At 39.3% G+C, this 23,407-nt stretch overlaps 1 protein-coding gene across 2 annotated transcripts in view; it reads right to left on the reverse strand.

Moving 5' to 3' along the window:
- Nucleotides 1-4,591: 4,591 nt before the first annotated feature.
- The window catches only part of si:ch211-278j3.3 (E3 ubiquitin-protein ligase RNF19B), a 40,596-nt gene continuing 21,780 nt past the window's right edge, over nt 4,592-23,407 (reverse strand). Inside the window, exons 3-10 of one of the 2 annotated variants that reach the window (XM_041805599.1) lie at nt 22,440-22,930; nt 17,303-17,508; nt 16,989-17,130; nt 12,819-12,981; nt 12,343-12,457; nt 8,299-8,430; nt 7,422-7,692; nt 4,592-6,072 (exon numbers count right to left, since the gene is read on the reverse strand). In XM_041805599.1, coding sequence (XP_041661533.1) covers nt 5,784-6,072; nt 7,422-7,692; nt 8,299-8,430; nt 12,343-12,457; nt 12,819-12,981; nt 16,989-17,130; nt 17,303-17,508; nt 22,440-22,930 — 1,809 coding nt within the window. In that variant the 3' untranslated portion in view covers nt 4,592-5,783. Of the gene's footprint in view, nt 6,073-7,421; nt 7,693-8,298; nt 8,431-12,342; nt 12,458-12,818; nt 12,982-16,988; nt 17,137-17,302; nt 17,509-22,439; nt 22,931-23,407 lie in introns of both variants that reach the window. The other variant, XM_041805598.1, reaches the window with a different exon arrangement.

The following is a 23,407-nucleotide window of genomic DNA, read 5'->3' on the forward strand; positions in this document are numbered from 1 at the left end:
TACTGCACCGCTGCCAAAGTTAAGGGCGTGTCCTTCAGACCTGGATCAGCTCACTGTCAGCGCGCGCCCTTTAAAGTGCTCCGGACCCATGAGAAATCATTACCCTGCTGTGGGAAGGACCGACTAATGAGTTGGTGGTTAATGAGCTTACTGATGCATTTTCTTTAACTGGAGTTTGTGTGGTTTATATAGAGTGTAATATTCAACGTCTTTGACAAAGTTTTGCCATTAAGAGCTGACTTATTCCTTTAATATTCCTGGCCGGAAGCAGGAGCACTTGTCTTTGACGAGGCTAAAACTTTCTTTCGCCACCTTTTTTCCCAATATTACACTGATCGTTTAGGTAGGAAAAGAAATTCTACCAAAACCACAACTAGTGGTGAATAGGCTGCATATAATCGAGTTATGGGCTTCTAGTTTGATGTTATGAGATACTGTGGTACAGTTATCTGATTAAGTGATACTTTAGTATTAACTTCTAAACTAAAGTTTAAAGGTTGAAACTGAACTTTATAATCCTCTAAATTTCTATCAGTATTTCTCCCTGATAATTTATACCTTCCGGTGTTTAGGCCTTTTACCAAAAATATGAATAAAAATGTAGTATTATAAGATAAGATGGTGTTATTATAAATTAATCAAGACTGACATTAACTTTACCTACTGCAGAAGTGATGTTCATGTTTTCAGAATGGGTGCTTTAAGCTTTATTTCCCATTTTAAGTATAACTTAATTTAAATGCCTAGTACCTCTACTGCCAGCTACAAACGAGCCACTGAGAGAGTTAAATTAATATTTTGATGTGTTGGCGCCCTCTCAAGTTTGAAGCCTGTCATTACAGCCTTGTGTTGTCCCTGACCTCTGTGCACACATCTTGTATGCGCTCAGACATATCAGTCATGCAACAAGTTTTTGAAAAGTTGATTTCAACAAATTAAAACAGAAATTCAGTTCTTTAAGGAATCAATACAATAACGGGTCTAAAGCAGGGGTTCCCAACTGGTGGGTCTAGACCCAAAAGTGAGTCACAAAGCTGTTTCCATTGTCCAGAATGTGTGCCAAGAAAGAATATAACTTTATGATGTTTAACAAGCCTTAAGTGGACATACAGAGAATCTATATATTTTCTCAGGTTTTCTTGTAATGACCAGAAAATTCAAGTCTTTTTTCAAGATTTCAAATTATTTATCTCCTTTTCCTGAACAACAAAGTTGTTTTCCAAGATAATTAGGAAATTCTTTGAGAAATTGCCAGATTTCTGCAATGTTTTTGGGGGAAATAGCGCAAAATAAAATATACACATACTTGTCCCCTGATGATGTGCTTCTGAAAACGTTTGTTTTGTCCTGTCTCTTTACGTGGCTGAGGAATTTGAGTTGCGATTTCTCATAAAGAGGTGGGGGTGGGTCCTTATGCCTGGCCAGTGAAGAACCGCTGGTTAAGAGCAGGGGTGTCCAAACTATGGTCCGTGGGCCAACTGTGGCCTGAGGTCAATTTTTAGATCTGCCAGCAGCAGATCTAAAAATTAAACTAGAAAATGAAGCTTGCGCTTGACTGTATTGTACCTACAACACTAGGTGGTGCTGCTGTAAACAAACATTTTGATACGAATACTTGACAGTCATATTCCAAGACTTGATTGAAATAACAACATAAACAGTAAACATGAAGACAACCAAATTCATCATTTCTTCATAAAGCCCAGTCAAGTATTTTGCAAGGCAATGAAAATGATTATTATAAAACTGAGATGATCTTATGATTTCAATAAAGGAGTATAGAAATTCTTAAACAGAAATTAAGGGGGTAGGGTTAGAGAAGTTTATACTTCTTTCTATATATTTTCACTCAAACTGAGATGATAAAAATTTGCGGATGGAAGTTACTTCTTTGTTTCGTTTTGTTTTCCTTTCTTGGTGTTCACTTGTTTCTGTCCTTAAAAAAAACTGTTTTTAAGTTACCATTTACATAACTGAAATAAAAATATTAATCAATAAATCAAAATTGATAAAGAAATAATGGTAGCAAATAGTAGCATGAATAGTGCTCATTTGCTCTTCTATCTGCTTTCTCTTAAGGTCTGATTTGCAAAGCATACCTCACCAGTGATCTTTAATTAATAAAATTCCTATAAAGTTGGCAGCATCTTCTTGTTTTGGGTCTGATTATGAGCCGTTGGTGTCTCCCCTCTCTGCTGCAAGGAGCATCATTCTCTTTCTGACCAGCGGTTGAAGGGGACATATTTTACCCTTTTAAGACGATGTATTTATTTTGGTCTCAGAGGTCCCCGAAATATGTCTGTGAAGTCTATTGCTGAAAAAACACTCCAGTATAAGATTATTGTATGTCTAAAAACCCCTCTGTTTTAGCTCTGCTCAGAACAAGCAGTTTCTGTGTCTGTGGCTTTAAATGTTACTGATCTGTCTGACTCCGCCCCTGACCACACCCCTCTCAGGAAATGGATGTGGCTTAATGGATGTGGCTCTCCTGATCTTCCTCTCAGTTGCCAGCTGAGAGGAAGATCAGGAGAGGAGGGCGGCCAACCAAACCTGGGGGCAGTGCTAACTCCCCACATGACATCATGAGGGAAAAATCTGAGAATGGCTTGTTTTAGCACAAATTTTATGAAAGGTGGAGAAAGGAGAAAGTCAGGGTGGGGGTGGGGGTGGGGAGTGTTCTGATTCTTGGGGGGATAATGGACAGGCCAGAGGCACATATTTTTGTTAGAAAAGCCTGAAAAAGTTATTTGTGCATTATATGTCCCCTTTACGATCAATATCTTGTTTGAAACCCTAAAATCCTTAAAAATGATTGCCTATTTGCCCTGTCAGTCATTAATGGAAAGTTGTGATGTAGTTTTTTTCTTTGCATAGTCAATTACTGAGCATATCTTAACTCACTTTGAATTGGTTTAATTTACTTTAGTACACCAAATGAGCTATGTCAAAGTGGCCCTATCACCCTTATATTTTTCTGTATGTGGTTCTTTGTAAACAAAAAAAAAACTTTGGATAGTCCTGGCCTAGAGATAATCACAAGTTTCTTTGTGACATACTAGGATTTTTTTGATTGCAGTCAGTGGTTCCCAACATGAAGATTTAAATGGTCATTAAAGGTGAGGAGCTGACTCTAAGCTGACAATGACTGACAGTGGACAGAAGCAGGATTAAAATATTTCATACACATTTGTGAGTTTAACTAGTGATGAGTATTGTTTGTCTGGTGCTAAAGTGATTCTTTTTATATGGTGCCAGGGCCTAATTTGTGCTTGAATTGATACTATTGAGAGGGGAAAAGTTGAAAGTCAGGGGAGACTAAAAGCTGTTTGGGTATTGTAAATGAGTCGCAGAAATATCTTTATAAGATGCCAGTCAAATATGGGATATGAAAAGGAAACTGTTGTAACTAATACATAAACCACACAAATGTTATATCGATTTCCCCCCCTTTACTTAGGGTGACAGGGTATCGAAATGAAGTATCGATATTGTTGTAATTACGTGTAGTAGGTATCAGGCCTGTTGGTACCGGTACAATATCGGTACCAGATTTCAATACAGAGGTGTAAGTGGAACTGTTTTCAGACATTGCACTATAATTTGCTTTTAACTTGACGTTCATCTGATTACAAGAAGATTTGTCCTTTAGACCAGTAGTTCTCAACTGGTCTAGGCTCAGGACCCACCAGTCTCTCTAATTATGTGACCCAAATTTCCCCAAATTTTTACAAACGCATGTTTAGTTCACTGAATGTGTTGCAATTTGGAACGTGATTGGACCACAATATATGATTGGAAAAAGAGACAGGACAAAACTGACAAGTGTTACACCCCCTCTTGTCATCATTGTGTGTACATTTTTTTGCCAATTTTCCAGAGATCTTGAGAAATTACTTCATTATCATGGGAAAAGCAGCTTTTATCATTGCAAGAAAAGGAGATAAATGAGTTGAAATATTGATAAAACATTTAATTTGACCCAATTTCAAAGTAAAATAGGGTAAATCAAAAGTTATCAATGCATGTCCACTAAGGACTTCAGTACTACTTAGACTTTTTGCAACCATTTCTTTCCAGACACGCATTGGTGACCCACTGAAACCTGCTCTGCGAACCCACTTTTGGGTCCCAACCCACCAGTTGACAACCACTGCTTTAGACCCTTTGTTCTCAACTGGACCCGAAGGTGGGTCACAAAGCCAATTACAGAGGTTCCTGGATGTGTCTGCAATAAATAAAGTTATGTTACAAAAAGTCTATGGCATGCTTTTATTTTGAAGGATATGCCTCATTGCTTTGTTCTATTGCATCTTTTGTGCCATTGAAAGACCAAACTGTACAATTTTTCTTTAAAAAAATTTGGTTATGATTGAAAATTTCATGAACTTTTGGGTTGTGACTAGTTGGGAACCACAGCTTTACACCTAGAAACTTTGTTCTGTTACTACCAAGCCACTAACTTCATTTCAAACACCACTCAAGTTTCAGAAAAATGGTTGTCTCTTTCACTAGAGAATAAAAGGTGTATAGCAGACAATAAAAATGCATTGTAACTGTGTCCTTCATGGTGAAATCTTTATTCAAATCCTCTCCACAACTCAGCACATTCTCTCATGTCATGTCCGAGTTCATGTCTCACAAATATTTCACACTCAGGAAGCTAAGCAGCACATGTAAAGTCATGTATTTCCCATAAATCACCTAAAAGGGGTTATTAGAATTTAGCCCAGGGTGCCATGCTGCTGTTGTAATTTTGGTGCTCTGTGATCATTTAAGAGGGTCTCAAGTTTCTATTTAATGCTCTTAGCTGTACTACCGCAACTTCACTGATTGCTGTGCGTGTGGGCATATACAGCATGTGTGTGTTTGCATGTGTATATCTGCTTGTGTGTGTTTATCCTGCGCACACAGCGAGTAGCAGAATCATGCAGCTACTTTTAGATTTAAAACTCTTTAGAGAAAATGTGTTGCTGCCATGAGTCTGCCTCTGTACTGGAAGGAGCATTTATGAAGTAGCCTCCTAAAGGCTCAACGCTGCACTAAAATGATCCAGAAGTGACATTACCCTCTGCCTGATTCTACGGAAGACTGTGGATTTGAGATTACATATTATAATTCATGTTGTTTATAAACCCCTCTGTTTTTAATCACTTTCATAATGTCACAGAGCACCATTCACTCCTATAGAGACCAACAGGAACAGGCTTCAACAGTTTCAAAAGTCATTTTTAACTTGAAATCCTTGAAAAAAGAGTGAACAAACAGTGAAGCATGCGTCACCTGTTATGGTTCCTCCTATTTAAGAATGAACACTGCATCATAAAATCCTTGGAGGGAGGTGAGGTCACTAAAAGAAGTGTGAGAGTAGACATAGAGAGGGTTTCATTGAATAGATTTATGACAGAAGGGGAGTGAGATAGTCTCCAACAGAAAAGACAACATAGAAAACAACAAAGTGAACTAACCAGCTAACATGCTCTCAGCCACTTTATTCATTCATGGATGCTATCCTGTCTGCATTACAGATTGTCCCCTTTAGTTTTTCTGTCATACCCTCATGCTTTTAAGTCTCATACACACTCTCATTTGTTTTCACTAAACCCGCATCTTCCTTACAGGCTGGAGCTAGAAGGCATCTGGTGGGGGGGCCTGTCTTAGAAACAGGAAGTGGCCTTGGACAATGATTCTCAGGTCAATCTGGCTGAAACTTCAGCTCATTGATTTTTTTAATCCATAAAACCTGTCTAATCTTCAACCAAGTACAAAGCCTGCATCAAAGGACTTCATACACCGTCTACTTCAAAGACCGGGTAAACTGTCCCATCATAGGCTCCCTCCTCTTCCCCTCCTGGTTTCTCTCTTCCTTCCTGCTCTTCTTCTCCTCCTCCTCCTCTTCCCTCTTGTCTGTCTTCTAGTTCAGAGGCACACAGGTAGTCTTGGGACTGGGACTGCGAGTGTCCCAGTGACTCCACCGACAAGCTTCGGCTAGACAGGATGCTACTGAGGCTGGACTGGCGGGCGCCTCTGGGATGGGTCTCAATTTCAACACGGACCTCAATATTGGTTCCTTCCCTGTGGTGACATAAAAACACACATAATAAAATCAATTTAAGGCTGTCTGGAAATGCCAGTGTTAATGATTTCGGGAAATTTAATAATAATAATAATGAATAAATCCCTCAGTTAGTCAATATCTGCTTCAGTTTCATGATAGAAAATCAGCAGGCTTCTAACACTAAAATGTCTTGTATCCTAGCCCTTACCTTAACCCTTACAGAAGTTTAACCCTATTTTATTTTGAGAGTTTTAGCGTGTATTTCCATTTTGAGATATCAAGCGTCTTCAGATGAACGGTCGTGACTATCAGAAATAAACGATCTGCAGAATGACTGTCTTGAAAATTTTTGCAAATTATCCAATAGCTATGAAGACATTACAAACAAACCAACTTGGTTGGAATAACGAAAGCAGCAACCAGGCAGCAACCTCCAGATTTGAAAAGGAAGCCTATGCAGAAGTGAACAAACTGCAGTTTCTTGTGTCCACTCCAGGCTGGCTACAAAAGCCCAGGAAGCTCCATCAACACTCACATTATAATGTCTTCTTTTACAGAAGAACTCAGCATGTTTACACTGTTGTTCAAAAGGAAAAACTGGCCAAAACAACTTATCTCTTTACTGGCACACACCTTGCAGAGGTTGAATTTAATTATTAAAAAGTGTCCATCAAACTATTAAAAGTTTTAAACCTGATAAATCTCTGAATTTTTGTTAATCACAATTATTCTCACCTTGTTGTTACATTTTGAAAATCCACTATTTTGCATTTGAAACTTTTTCTTTCATTTTGTGGTTTTAATGTCTTAAACTAAGGGTAATTGAGTTCATATTTGCATACAGACGTTCTTTGTTTTGAAAGAAAATAAGGACATGAAATTACCCATAGAAAAATGAACTTGATTTCAATGGTGAAAGAAATAATTTATCTTGCAAAGCAGGCGGATTGGCTGGATTCCATTGTTGTTATCAAGGAAATTCATCTCACAAAGCTACAATCTGAAACCATTATGCCAGACAAATCCAGTCTTTTGAGGTGAACAGGGTGGTACGTACAGGAAGGGTTTATTGGTACTGGAAGCCGATAGCAATGGCTGTCACCGGTGTAGCATTAAGCTCTGATGTAGCTGTAGTACAGTGGCAATTTTATCAGAACTCAGCCCCAATTCTTTAGCAAAACAAGAGCGCATTTTGATAGCTTCTCTTGCCAGACAAGATGTCTTTGCACTTCTTCTGACTGACCTCGGCTATCAGTTTTCTTTACCAACAAGCTCCAAACCAGTGGGTGAAATCCCAGAGAATACAAACATGTTTATATAGTGGATGATAAAAACAGAAAAGTGAAGAAATTGGTGAAATATTTACCTTAAAGCAAGCGCTTGTGTGGCATCAAGCTTTCCATCAGGCACAATAACAACCTCACAGTCTGACTGGCTGTCCTGCTGGGTGTATCCATGATGTTTGGAGGCATCATCAAACACCTCATAGCTATCTAAATCTGGGGGTGTGGTACTTGTACTGGGGAGTACGCCCACTTCCTGTACACTGACTCTGACTTCCTGGACGCTGGTGTCGCTGGCTGTTGGGTTGTTTTGACCCGTCCAGTGGTCGCTGACTACATGAGAGAATAGAAGATCTGCAAAAGAAGTGGAAAGTTCATCAGAACAGACAGCAAAAACAAACAAACAAAAAAAAAAATGTACAAGTTACTTACATTAAAGGGAACTATAGTTAGCTACAGCCTTGAGATGATTAGCTTAGCTTAACAAAGGACTGTAAAACAGAGGAGGTCTGTTCAAAACTATACCTACCAGTATGTTTAAAGTTCTATTCAACTTGTTGGCCTGAACCTTAAACAATTAGTCTTTAGAGTGTCGTTGCTGCTTGTCAACCAGCAAGATAAAGGCATTAGCATGCTTGGGTTTAGCTCATCAAGGAATGGTTCAAGCATCCCATAAAACCACATCTGGTTGTGTTTAATAGTACTGCTTTGTGTATTGAACAGTCAAATAAGATGCAAAAAATTCATGAATTTGTAGATGCAGGATATTTATTTAGCTTAAGACCCAGATAAGCTATACGATTTCTTGCGGCTTTCAGTTTATTGCTAAGCTAGGCTAATAACTCCTCCCTCAAATCATAGCAAATGCTGAAAACTTTAATTTGTAGTGACTTCCACTTCTTATAAAGTAAATGAAAGCTTTTCAAATCTTCACAGTATATCTCTAGATGTCATACTCACAGCTGGCTAAGTCCTCCAGTTGTATTTTATGTGTTTCAGGGGGCTCAGTCTGCGGTCGACACCATCCGTTCCTACACAGCGACATGGGGACGACTCCGTAGACGTAAGTGAGCATAAGTGGCACCCCTACACCTGCAGAAAACAGAAAGGTATGAGAATTTAAAATACAGTTCTGATAAACACACCTCCATGCTTTGTGGATCCCACCATCTTTTATACTCCATATCCCAAATTTAAAATACAAGCTCTCCTTTTGAATCTTTAGTTACCTACCCAATAAAAACAACAGCTATTTTCTCAGACTTAAAAGACCTGTTAAAAGGACTTGTGTTCAGTCTTGTTTTTAGTTTAAGAGGGCTACAGTTGTGCAGTGTCTCTTATACTACTGTATTATTAAAATGAAACACAAGAGGGAGCCCCTTCTACTTTACTATGGATACCCCACAGAGCAAAGTTGCTGAAAAAGACTTATCTCTATTGTTCTTGGCTATTAAGATTCCACATTTCTACCACTTTTAATTCAAAAATAAGGCTATGACAAATTTTAAGGCACAAGAAACTTATATATTCTTGTTCTTTCAACTAGAGGCCACCTGGTGTATCATCTATTGTATGCATGTATTTTAATCTACTGCAGTAATAATCAACTGGAGGCCAGGGGGCATATCAGGTCCCCCAAAGCTCCTTATCCAACCCCCAAAAGATGATTACATTCAGTAAATGTGAGGAGGACAATAACTGTCTTGGTTTTTAGGGTATCTTTTGTGTTTTTTAAACTTCAGATATCATGTCAACCTCATAATGATCAAGATTGCAACAGTTTTATCAGGAACGGCTTAATGTTTGGTCCTTTTTTTTTTCATAAATCCACCTGTCAGCATGACAAACTCATACTTATCAGTTCAGTCTTAATTAAATCTTCTGGCTTTTGGAGAGAGCAAATCTCCTGCCAGAGAATCCAAACAAAAGACCTGATTCCTGCCTGTGTTTTTCACCTATCAGGACAAAGCATATTAGCATCAAAGCCAGTAAAAGACAACATGGTAGCCCTAGAAATATGAAGCTAAAATATTTCAATCGCCCCCTTGCGGCTGGTTTCAGTACAGGTGATAGGAACTGATTTAAGAGTTAATGACTAGAATTATTAACATTTTGAAAGAAAATACAAATTCTAATAAGGCCAAAATATGTATTTTATAAGTTAATTTTCCCCTTCGTCAAGACAAAACCTGGCCCTTTTACTAATGTAGTTGATGACCCTGATCTAATGCATCATCTTGCCGTATTTCTGGCCACGAATCTGAACTGGTAGTGTTTCACTGAGCTTATTTCATTTGCTTTAAAAATCTTGATTATTCTGTCTTGTCTAAATCAATATTGTTGTTATATATTTTTCACATACAGTAGTGTGCAGGACTTAAAGGCATGTTTGGGCCAAAAAATGGAGGCTAACGTAAGCTGTATAATGCAAGTAAGCCCACCTGAGGGAACCGTCGGGCGGGTAGGAGGATTGACACAACCCTAGTCAGGCTTTGGATGTTCTTGCATATTACCAGGAGCATAGGAAAATAATCTGTTGAAAAAATAACAATCTCCATGTGTTTAGGGCAAAGTAAGGGGTGGATGTGGAGTGTAAGCATGGCCTAGGGTACTGCCAGGCAGGTAGTAAGGTTGCCATAACCCCCTCGTAGTGCTGTAGACGTCCCAAGGGCCCGCCAGCAATCTCCAGGCATATCACCAGGGTTGAAAAGGTCTGGACAAAAGAAATGCCATACAGCTTGACCTTGGTTATCCCCCTGTGATGAATCCTTAGCACCCTTCACACCTTAAACATATGCACATGACTGTATTTATACAGTATACTAACAGTAGATGCTGCTGTGTTGTGTTATCAAGTAATGTTGTATATTAAGTATGCATTATGATAAAGTTGTAGGAAAGCCGTCCCTGCATGCCTTTGTTTCCTTTTACAACTTTGAAAAAGTCTCCATCTCAGTGGGCAACAGCATCCCACCCTCCCCCCACACTGTGTGATTATGTAATCTGTGATTGAGATAGGAATTTAGAAACACAAAGCATAGTGCCGACCAAACAAAGGGGCATCGTTAGCACGGCGGGAACCGGGACACCATAGACACAGCATCAGGGTGAAACCAGGGCAAGAGGACCAGCCTGCCAGACTGTGAGAGGCTGTGTGTCTGGGTGAGTGAGAAAGATAGAAACGACAGGACAGTGAGCTGTGACTGTGAGAAACTAAATCACAATGTAGGGTGGTGAAAGCACCAAACAGAAGACATATGATGGAGAGAGTGAAGCCTAAGTGGCCATCAGTGAAAAACGAAACATGAGGACTGTGATGCTAACAGTGAGAGGGGTGAGATTAAGGTGAGGTGTCCAATGTCTGAGTCAGAGTGTGTTGCAGTGAAGATTGTGACACCGCAGCAGGAAACTGTTTGGCCTCTAACACCCTGAGGATTTTTGTCACAGCCAGGAATGCTAAATGCTCTAGCAACTAGCATGAGTCATCAAAATACTACCTTACACTTTAAGTTTGAACATAAACTCAGTGTGTTTGTTGTCTGTTACTGTGTACTCATGAAACTCAACACTGATGAATACAAGAGTCAGACATTTTAGGAAATAACTAATTACTCAACTAATTTTTCTGGTCTATATTTGTCACACCTGGATAAGTCTCTGGTTTCTCTCTCTTCTTGTTGATCCTTTCTTGTTGTCATAAAAGGGATTACCTGGCGTTTTAGGAAATCTGCCTGTATGCTAAATGTGGAATTAATTCCAGTGCATGGACAAGAGAAGAAAAAGCAAGGGATCTGTCTTAAAATTGGCAATATGAAGCAACTAGCATCAGTGCAAAGCTTACTTTGCATTAGCATACAAATAGCGGAGAGGAGTCAATTTTCTAGCTATGCTAATGGGACCCATGCATGACTTCTTGAGTGAGCATGGAAGTTTGCTCATCCAGTCTACACGTGTTTTATGAACTTGGAGAAAGCTTAAGATTGTGTTCAATGGGGGGTCATGAGGGGAGTACTGTGGTAATATGGGGTCCCCTGGTCGCTGTGGCAAGTCATCAGGTCTCTGTATAACCAAAGTGAGTTGTTCCTGAGCACAAAGTCAGACACGTTCCAAGTGCCTGTTTGCCTCCACCCAGGCTGCCCCTTATTCCAGATTCTGTTTGAGATTTTCATGGGCAGAATTCCAAAGCACAGTCGGGGGGGGGGGGAGTTTCTGGTTCGGGGGCCCTTAGAATTTCATCTCTGCTTTTTGCAGATGATGTAGTTCTAAAGGCTTCTACTGTCAGGGAACTCTAGCAGGCACTGGAGCGGTTTGTAGCTAAGTGCAAAGTGGTCGGCACCTCCAAGGACGAGGCCATGGTTCTCTGGCTGAAAATGATGGATTGCTCCCTCCAGGTGGGGAGCGAGTCTCTGCTTCAAGTGAAGGAATTCAGGTATTTTGTGGTCTTGTTCATGAGTAGGGGTAGAGTAGACCATGACAATGACAGACAGATAGTGTAGCATTGTCAGTACTGCAGACTTGTATTGGACCAACCCAGCCACAGATAAGCTGAAGAAGATGGATGGATGGATGGATGGATGGATGGATGGACAATGGGACCTTTGTTTTTTGATATTTGTGGTTATAAATTTGTGTGTGGTTGATGGGAAAAATGTGTGTATTATCTTCTAATATGAGAGTTTCTCATAATCATGGAAGGGATTATCCAAGATAGTGTGCTGATGAAACACACATGGATAATCTTTATCTTTAATTATGATTTTATACAGGGGTCCTTGCCTCAAATATTAGAAATTTAGAGCTTGATAATGACTCAGGATATAGTTGCTATTTTAACCTTTTTGTCCCAGAAAAATTATGTATAATGCAAAACATTTCAATTGTCAATCTACAGGACAGAACAGATTTGATCTATTATATGAATCTATTATCTATTATATGAAACAAGCTTATAACTGAAATTGTTGTGCAGGTCAGAAAGTGTCCATATTGCTGTTTGTTCCTTACCCACAGTAACAGCTGCTATGACCGGCGACACAAACACTGACATCATCACCCCGCTTGCCACAGTTAAATAGTGCTTACTTCCTGAGATATTGTTTTTCTTGCAGCGACCATGGACCTGGAAAGTAACAAATGAAACACAAATGAATTAACAGAACTGTTATTTCTTCCTTATTGTTGTTTTCTTCTCTGCTGCCACTTGTTCATGCCGATAAATGTGTTCCAGCATGCATGAGGGGAAATGAGGACATGTGCTAGCTGTCAGAGGTTTCTATGTTTACACATTCAAGAGATTATTTCATATTTTATCACATGCTTTACATATAATTTAGATATAAGCACTTGGTTACAATTTAAACATCCTAGACAGCCAAATGGAAAGAGTTCAGGCCCAGCTAGTTAAAGGCTCACCAAGACAAGGGAAAGTATGTTTGTGTGGTAAAATCATTTTAAAAAATCTTTTATGAGCAATTTAGTACCTTGCGGCCCATGTAGATTGGTATGCCTACGATGATTACTGGGATGGCGATGCCTGCTATGAGGGAAATGACCACCGGTGCTCCAAGCAACATGCCCACCTGCCACAGAACCTTGCGGGTTTGAGACCATGGCTTCTTCCCCCAGAAGGTACATCCTGAGGGACTGAGACACACAAATACAAGGGGAAATGTAATCATGCAAGGAGCTCAGAAATTAAATAGTCAGAATTAAAATTCAAAGCATTTTTAATCCCTTAATCTCTGGATTTTTCCTCTGGTTCAACATGCGGTTACATTTTTCTTTTGGATTGTACTTATTGAGAACTATTAGGTTGGTAAATGTGGTTGCTACTGATATAGAAGATCCAATGAGGATACACCCCTAACAAAATAGGAAGATTGAGGTTTAAACAGCAGTTTGAAGGGAAAAAATGTGCAAACAAAACATTTGCCTGCAAAACTGGAAGTTTTGAAAAAAGTATCACAATAAAAGTCATACATCTGAGTGACGGGAAAGTGCTTTGACAAGGCCATAAACCTTTAGTGGCTTTTCTAAAGGTTTTAAAAATGGAGGAGACTGAAATGTTGAACAGAGACCATAAATAATCCTCCCCTCCTTTATCATGAAGCCTCATTACACTATCACACAAACACAAAACAATTCTGAATGACTATTTATTAATACAGAGCTCTTATAAATGGCTCCTGACAACAACATGGCAACATTACCTGTCTGTCTCTTGGCTGTCATTGCATCATTTACCAGAACTGATGACCTCATCTTCCTTGTCCTATCTCCCTGAATTACTGTCATTTTCAGCCACCATTTCACATCTTAAGAACTGCTGCAGATAAATAAAAAAGCAGGTTATTTAAGTGTGTTTATAATGGGTCAATTCTCTGTCACTTAATGCATAATAGGTACAATGGCTTTTTTAATCTAGTATGTGACTTTGTTCAAATTCTAAGTGCCAACTAACATAGTGCAACACTGACTGATGCTGTTTGGTCCTAATGAAGCAGCAATTACACCATAGGAGCAGTAGTGACATTAAACAACACAAATAGCACCTCGGGGCTCTGAAAGTTCTCTAAGCATGCATCTGTTTTACTGCAGTGAATGTCACCTTGAGGATGTGAAAGCCTGAGTGGGGGGAATTAAAGTGAGATATTAAGGTTGTGCTCTGTTGCTCTGACATGGCAGATTTGCAGTGAGATGCTAAAAGCTTTGCCCTTCTATAGGACGAGAGTGTAATATTTAGTGTGAAAGGCTAGCAGGGAGGAAAAAAAATAGAAGAGGCAGGCTGAGAAAGGAAGAGAGAGGATGAAGAAAAAGATGTAAAAATGAATGGAGGAAAAATGTAGGTAGAGTCACAATTGTTTATGTGATGTAGTTGTAAAATTACATGAGATTTAAAGGTGACCTACCCCCGTGTCAGCCCCTGTGGTCTGAATGAAGCACGTGTCCTGTGCTTTGGTCAAATTATGATATAGAGCAAAGTATCAGGAAAATGTGGAAATGTGTGCTTCCATGGTGGAGATCTATGGGTGGAGATACCAGGTGAGGGGCAGGTATGGTTGAAGGACTCCCTGTGATGTCACAATCAGCTCTTATTCTGAATGGATTGCCAGATTTCATGTTCTCAGACATAGGTAGATTTTGAACAGGGTATTGGGTTGGCTCATCTAATTTACATTTTATGAGTTAGTAGATGCTCCAAAGGCCCAATTAGATCTGCAAAATTCTAAAAAGTGAGGTTTTCTTGACATGTCCCCTATACCACTTGAAAGTTGAGTTTTAACGGACCTTCGGCCTAGTATTGTAGCTTGAGTAACACATTCTGCTGCATGGAAATATGGAGGCAGACAATGCCAATACATTGATGACAAGTCAGCAGAACTGGAAAAAATCAATGTGAGCCCCGACAGGCAGTTTAAAGTAGTACAATCTCTTAACAATAACATACTGCAGATGTCTACCAAACTGACCCACTTTTTTCATTAATCCATGTCTTTTAAACATGTACAGCTAGAATAGCCCTATATGAAAGATATCTTCATTATAGAGAGAGTATATTCTAGGATGTCGTCTTTTAAGAAGAACTGAAACCATGCATTATCTCTACCAAAAGCTGCTTCTACATCAAGATCAAATTCTGCTGCTCTTTCTTTTATTTCTGGTGCAGCACTTTCACTGTAAAGACACTGACACCAAGATAGATCATGTTAGGAATTCAATCATTTGATTATTTTAATTTCATATTAATTTGTGGATTCTTGTAATGTATCAGGCTATTCTGCACAGTCATTACAATTGGCTTTGGCTAAATGTGGGATTATTAAATAGCTTGTTTGACAAGCAAAAAAAATGCCCTAAACAGATTTTTACATTATACTAATAATCAATGGGAACAGTGAGAATCATATATATCAGCATGAAAACAGAACATTTGGTTGAATAGTCTTGTTTTTGATATAACCTTTCAAAAAAGCATACAAGAACAGTCTTTATTCATTTGCAGCAGAGCTCTGAGCCTTCCTTTCCTAATGTTATATGTTAGATATGTAATGTCATTACACTGTGTTACATCAGGCTCAAAACATGGAGACAATGTGCAGACATTCATAAACATGCTGCTGTTAAATAACAGCTGTTTGTGCCTAGAATTGTTATCATAAAACAACCATGACAGCAAATCAAGCACAGCTTATATGAAAATATAAGTTGAATCAATCATTGCATAGCATTGAAGAATACATTATGAGAATAATAAGCCAAATAAGCAGAGATACAGATACAGATGTGTCACAATGATTGAAAAATAAGTATGGCTTAAGCAGACTGTTGAGTGTTAAAAAGACCTAATTTTATTATTCAATAAGGCCTGACTGAGTATCTGCATTTCATTGCATCTGCTCATGGTATTTTCTGATGCCTTGTTTGCACTTCAACACATCTGATCAGTATTTTTGCACATTAACAGCCTTGTGCACGTGTCTGGAGTTACAACATCCAATAACACATTCAGACTTCTGCCTGTTTTCATGTCAGCTAAATACAGTACTTCACTGTGCACTTCTAATAGACTCCATGTATTGGCTTATATTTGAGGATCACTTTGAGACTTGTAACAATGCTTCTTGGCAATAGCTCTTATACAGTTGGAAAGCCTATTTATTTCACTTTTAAATGGTGCCACATTTGTAAGGAACATGCATTTGTGGGATGAGCAGCAGAGCTGAGTATGCGGGTTGCCCCTAAAAATTTGCCAAATCATTTCCCAATGCCAAACAGTTTATTCTGCTGTTGCTCTTGACTTTTGTTTTGGAGATGGCTGTCAGATGCTGACATTTAGGCGCCTGATTGAAGAAAAATATTAAGATGAGATTCTGCAACCACTGCCGATCCCATATCTCCACAGTCTGGGTCTGAACTCTCCTCCAAGAGAACAAGTCTTGACCACACAGAGCGGGGTTTATCAGAGACTACATCCAGAATTTGGGAGTGGAGAGGATGGAATGGCCTAACAGCAGTTCTGACCTCAACCCCACTGAACACTTATGGGACTAACTCAGGCATGCTGTTTGTGCCATAGTGACCCACACAACCACAGTGGCTGACTTGCAACAAATGCTGGTTAAAGAATGGGATGCCATCCCACAGCAGTGTGACATATTGCCAATATGTCTAGTTTCTTCAATCATCCAATCCACCAAACAACCCCAAACAAGAGTCAATGGTAGAAAAAGCTGTTGAGAGAAGATTTGGCATATTTTTCATGTGCAACCCATGTACTCAGCTTGGCTGCTCATCCCACAAATGCATGTTCCTTACAAATATTGCCCCATTTAAAGGGTAAATAAACAGGCTTTCTAACAGTATAAGATTTATGCCAATATGCATTTTTACAACAAAATCTACCAAACAAATTTACTTACTTTTAGAGCTAGATATATTTTCTCTATCTATCCATCCATGTCATATCCTAGGCTGTAGAGATTCTAGGGATGTGTGGTATTTGGCAAAACTACTGAAAATCACATCAAAATGTGCAAAATAGCATTACAGGAAGGAACTGGAGCAGGACTTATATTGCAGAACTCCGAGGATCAATAAAAACTAACCATACTAGGCCTTTTATAAAGATGAGTTAGGTGTGATGTGAGTACCTGAGGTAGTGCACGTCGGTGATCTCCTGCATACACAGCCAGCAGAACTGACAGGCACACACAGTGCAATTCATACGGTTACAGCTGCCATCATTAGTCTTCATGATGTAGGCACCACAGCGAGGGCACGCTTTGATCTCCTCTGCATCTTCAACAACAGTAATATGTGTAAGCAGTGACCACACATTCTGCAATATTCATCCTGGACTGTCTTATATGTGATATGAAAGCAAAAACAAACTGAGAAAATATTCTATTTTAAGCACAGAGACTTTGGAATCAAAAAAGGTAGCAGCAGCTGCTGCCGCTTTCACCTCCTCCTGGTTCTTCATTGAAGACGTACAGTGTAGAGGCATCGTTGCCCCCCGAGGTGTGGCGTGCTCGCTGGCGCCGGGCCTGGTCACACGTCTGGTTGGGATGCCACAGCTGCCGACAGTGGTAGCAGAACTCAGTGTCACATCCCTCACGGCCACAGCTCAGTTTGGGACACTCGGCACAACCGTAAGCGATCACTGCATAGCTGCAAAGAAGAAGAAAATGAATGTAAGAACTGAGTTGACTGTTCCCCAAGAGGCATATACTGCTGTTAGATTCTGTAGCATCTAAAAGATGCTGCATTATGTCTTGATATTGCTTAACTGCCCTGTATTTGCTTCCATTCAGCCTGGTGAAGCACACTGATTTGTTCTTTTTTGCTTTTTTGTTTGAAAAAGAGAACATTTGTTGGCTTTGTGCCTTGATGAATCACATTTCAAAAAGAGATGCGACTGTGGGACAGGTTTTCTGAGTTCAACACCTGAACCAGAAATAATCCCATCCTCAGATCTTGAACAGTCATTATGACTATAACAAGGAGCCTGACGCCCGAGGAATTAATCCCACTCCTCAGGGGTGACATTAACATAAATTTTAATATTTAAAGGATCATGTGATTATGATCAAATACAAGTGAAAGTGACTGTGAGAGATTCACAGGGCCTTTAGGATCAAGGCAGCACTGCTCTGCAGTGAAGTGTTTGAAAAGCTCCTTCAGGCCTTTTCCTTTAGCATCTCCAGCCTTTTGTGGTTTCAAGATTCATCAGAAAGGTAAAAGAATCAGACAGACTGAAGAACACGTATAGGAAGGTAATGAGGCTGCTACCGGATCCCTCTCAGGCGTCAGGGTAGATTTAAACTGTGTCATATTTTCTTGGCAACACATTTGGCTTAACAAGAGAGAGTGTGAACCTGCTCTCACCACATTCCCAGGTATCTGCCTTTGTAAATGAAACCTGCAGTTTCTGAAATCTATTGCTTTGAAATGCTGACACTTATCTTTGCGTGACAAAAAAAAGCACACAGCAATGTTGCAATAGGCTGTCAACAGCATTGAGGGGTCAAATTGAACACATCTTCAGCAAAAGTTTGCTCATGCATGGAAACACGGATGACTAAAAACAGACTTCTTTATATGTTCATCTAACTGAAATCATACTAAATAAAATTTCTCAAAGTTGGATTATCACACCTAAGTGATATGGCAGAAGATCAGTTTACGCTTCATCTATACATGTAATTATACATGTATAGATGAAGAGTATGTATAATTTTAACCACACCCACTTCTTAAGTGCCATCACACAATTCTTGCTGAGAGACAACAGAAACAATCAGCATGATTATCACGTAGTGTGTGGCCCAGTTTAGGTGTCGCAGCTTCAGCTAATCCTTGAGAATCAAAGTCTCCTTCTATTCACCTCGTTTTGAACCTTCAGAAACCAGAGTATGATACAGCTTCCTGGAGCTTGCTGGACCTAAACATCTTTAACCATACTACCACATCTCATGCTCTGCAGGCAGCAGAAAGAGAATAATACATTTGGAGAAAATGTAGTCCTATATAAAGAGGAAAATTAATCTATTTAGAGTCAAATACAGCTCAACCTGAGGTGTTTTCAATTTCTATATGGAGTAAAATAGTAATAAATAAAAACACTTTATAGAGAGTATAGAGTATAAAATAGACTTTTGAGGCTGCAACCTGAATATAAAAGATAGTTTATACTTAGTTTATATAAATATATAATAGTAGTAATAAGAATAGTAATAATAGTTTATATAACATGGCATTACAAAATGATGTATATTTGACAAAATCATTTTAAAATCTAAGTGACTACAAAGCAACACAGCTAAAAACACGTTAAACTATCACAGGTATATTTGAGTAAATGTACTAAAGTCTTCCCTCTGTGATCAACCTATGATGATGAAAACGTTTTTATTCAATATAAGAACATATGGGCTCTATAAAGATCTGCGTGTGGATCCCTGTGCTTTAGATAATGTTAAAATCTGCAGCAAAAACATAACAAAATGTCTCACACATAGATACAAGTGTGTGGACATACACAGAGCACACTTTCTCAGAGCCAGCATAATCTCCAGCTAAGCTTCTGTCACTAAGACCTCGAGGAATGTGTGTATGTTGGGAACATGAAAATACACAAATCATAACTGTGAATGACCATTTTACATAATGGGTCAACTCTTCAAAGGCTCTTTTATGTGGGAACCATTACAAAGCAGAACATCCTGACCTCCACTTGTAAACATTTTTTTCTAACTGAAAATTCAGCTCATTTGTCCAAAATAGTTTTGAAAACCAGTCTCTTGTTTCCCTCAGCTAAATTTAATTTACCACAACAGCAGGAGAATCGGCTTATTGATCTTTGCTCCACTCGTTCATCATGGCCAGGCTGTGAGAACTGACAGTCAGGGAGACAGACAGTCTACAAATGCATCCTGGTGCATGTGTGATATAGACCACAGATATTCAGCGACACCCACAGAACATGGGAACACTTTATGATTTCCCATCACTATCCTTATCCTGTTTCACATCCATGAATGTTAAGCCAAGGATCAGTGTGTACATGTTGTGGTTGAAAATATGAGAGTTAACCCAGAACATGGCTTGTGGTTGCTATGCACTGTGGTACTTTGAGGCTGCTAGCTCACAGCACATTCTCTGTATTTAGACAGCAGCCACAGTCTCTCTTATTTTGCTCAAAGGGACAACTTTAACATTTTATAATGATTTAAGGTGAAATCCTTAGCATTTACTGCTGCTACATTAAGTGACAACTGAAAATACAAAGGATTGTGAACATTCAGGGCCATAGGTCCATATTTTCTTAAATCTTTTGATGTTATACGGTTTGTTGTGAAACATTTCCATGTTATGGTAGTGTTACCAAAAGTATGTAGGCTCAGAGTTATTTGAATGCTAAAGTAGTTTCTGGGTTATCCGGCTAGTTTGAGAGGGGTCTGGTTGTAGACTGTTCATCTTAGATGGCCACTCTCACAGACAACGTTTATCTAAGACATATTTCCAGTTTTAAGATTTTTTAAGTTCATCTTTTTTCATGAACAAAATCTGGCAGTTACCATGAAATAACCACACAGCAAGCATTAGAGATTTAGAAAAAGTACTTTAATAAAACTAGGCAAAAAGATCAGAGATTAAATCATGTATAGACCCGTATTAGAAGTAGTTACACAAACAGTGGCTCAATCAGCTTTGATAGCTTCAGCTAAAGCTAACAAAGCTGCGCTGGCTGTGTTATTACCCCTACTGTATAAGATAATGTAGCTAAGTTAGCTTCGTTAAAATGTGCTTAAGCAAACCTAGCTAATACTTATGTAGCAATGTAGATTATGTATACACACTGTGTAGGCTAGACAGATACATGTAACTTTTATTTTATGTTAACATTCCTCCATTAGAGAAATTGTTTTTTCTTGAATGCCTTTTTCTTGATTGAAATAGTGGATGCTAATGTTACCTAGTGCACTAGCATGCTAACAGTACAGCCTCCGCTATGTCACCAATATGGCATTCACTGAGGGTTTGAAGTGTCCATCACTCTACATTCAACTTTTGGATGGTTTTAAGTGCACCAGTCGTATTCTGCTTTCTAGCATATTTCTCAGGTGAACTTTGCGCAATTATGTACTCAAATATTTAGTATAGGAGTATGAGATTTAGGACACACTAACTGGCTAACCTGTGGCTAGCAGACAATATTAGCTAGGAACCCTGTTAGTTTGTAACAGTACACAGTGCTAACTAGAAAAAGTCTCCATTCTAAACCTGTAGTCTACCAGATTACCAAAACAAAACATTGTGTCAAAGAGCTACAATTAGCATATGACTCCTTCCCAACATAACCTTAAGCCAGCTAGCTACCTAGCTTACTTTACTGACTAGAGTACCTTTCCCATGCAATCTGCTATCAGTCTTGTAACTTCATCAAACATGTCAGACAAAAGTGTTTGAAAACAAGTTTAGTTGTTGTCTGCAGATAGCAATAGATAGATATTAGTTACATTGACAGTGAATTCATAACAGCCAAAAACAACCATTAAGATAAAATTACCATTAGCTAACTTGTAAATGGTGAGGAATTAACTTTCCTTTCTATTTTGTAACACCATCAAATAGTAACGCTAGCTAGGAAGTGGTTGAATGCTCGCCTGAGCTGTTGTGAGTCTGGGGCTGATATGTTGTTATAACAGCCAGTTTTTCCTCTGTGCTTCAACTATTTACTGTCTTTTAGTTGCTACTAATACAAAAGCCCTGAGATAATAATAATAACAACAATAATAATAATAGAGAGATCCCCATTGAAAAGCTGCAACAAAAAGCCCATTCGAATAGCATAATGTTAGCATCCTGATCTCTTTGAAACCCAAAGGAAACAGCTGCTGTATGAATAGTGTAGAGTTTCACCAATAATGACTTGTGATGAAATTTACACGAAAAGATGACAAATTCTAAATTGAAACCTGAAATGGTAAATGTGCTCCCCAAAAAACATTAAGGCACACCACATAACAAACTAACTGAGGGAGAATTCTTCCTTTCACTCTGAATGCTGAATGCATTTGGTGCGACCGTACCTAGAATTTAGTCAAATCTGTAGTATAAAAGGAAAGAGGCTTGCTTTATAATCCACATACAGGCTTTACAGGTTATGAAAAAAATCGAGTGGCATAAAAATCTTTATAATCATTACAGCCTTGAGATTCATGGAGGCTCAAAAGGAGCTTTCACTTGCTGACAGTTCATCCTTTGAAAGCTCAGTCAATCATTCTGACATGGGAAAACTGCAGCAGCCTTGTCTTTTACAACATAAAGCTGGTCGTGGGTTTGACAGGAGCTGCCATATTGTAATAGTGATTTACTGTAGGTCTCTTTTATATGGTGATTATGGTGTAGTAAATTATTACTCTGTGACAAGAGATGTCAATTAAAAGCAAATTTTTCTACAAGTTTAGCCAATCTGGAGAGAGATTTAAGCCTTTTCTCCTGCTTATTAAAATACTTTTTTCCTGAATTGTAAGTATGCATGAAGCTGTTATGCTAAAAAAGAAACCTTTGTTACATAACTTAACTTTCAGCCTCACCTGCAATCAGGGGCAGGGCACCAGCGAGTGTCTGGATCAGCAGCCAGGAAACGTCTCAGCTGGTACTCCTCAAACCGCTCCAGCAGCGCCTGATCGTCCAGGATGGCTCGGACATCGAGGGGAGCGAGTGTCTCAGGGCACTGGGGGCACGCAATGCACACCCGGCTCTCTGATATCTCGATGCGCAGGTACTGACGGAGACAGTCGGAGCATGTTCGGTGAGCACAGGAGGAGAGACGTGGGAAGTGGCAGCGGGGTTGACTGAGCAGGCACAGAGGGCACTCTTCCAAGTGTTCATCCAAGAGCTGCTCCTGGGAGGATGAGGAGAGGGACAGAACGCCAGTGGAGCCGCTGCTGGCCCCGCCCGTGCACTCGGCTGTGGCAGCACCATCCTGGCTTGCCTCAGCCGCTGCTGACTGACCTCCTCCTTCTCCTCTTTCTCCTCCAGAAACTCTTGATTCTCCAGCCTCCTCTGCTGTGAGGTCGAGTTCCTGTGAAAAATGACAGAGCTGATGATTTAGAAAACCTAGACATGGGCATTAAGACTATAATATTTCCAAAATTTTAATGTCTTTATCAACAGACTGTCACATTTGCAGCGACAGACATGTGTTTATGCTGTGGGAACTACTACTGGATGCTGTCCTTGTAAAAACAATTGTTCTCTACCATCGGTTGCAAGTCCAACTGCCCAAGCTCACCTCCATAATGTGGAATCATTAAGCTAAAGCTCATGGATGTCTATCTAACAAAGCTAGCAATTGCTACATAAACTACATTACGGACATAGCTTATGTAGTTTTGGTAAGGTGACCAGATTTCTAAAGTGAAAACTGTTGATGTTTCCAGTTAGGCAGTCTGAAACCATGAAATACTGTCATGATGACATACCAACTGGGGACACTTAAAGTTCAATTTATTTTGACAGAAGTTATGCAGGGGGCATCAAACACAGCTGTGTGGCCTTA

The sequence above is a fragment of the Cheilinus undulatus genome, linkage group 14, assembly GCF_018320785.1.
Source record: "Cheilinus undulatus linkage group 14, ASM1832078v1, whole genome shotgun sequence".
Taxonomy (NCBI): Eukaryota; Metazoa; Chordata; class Actinopteri; order Labriformes; family Labridae; genus Cheilinus; species Cheilinus undulatus.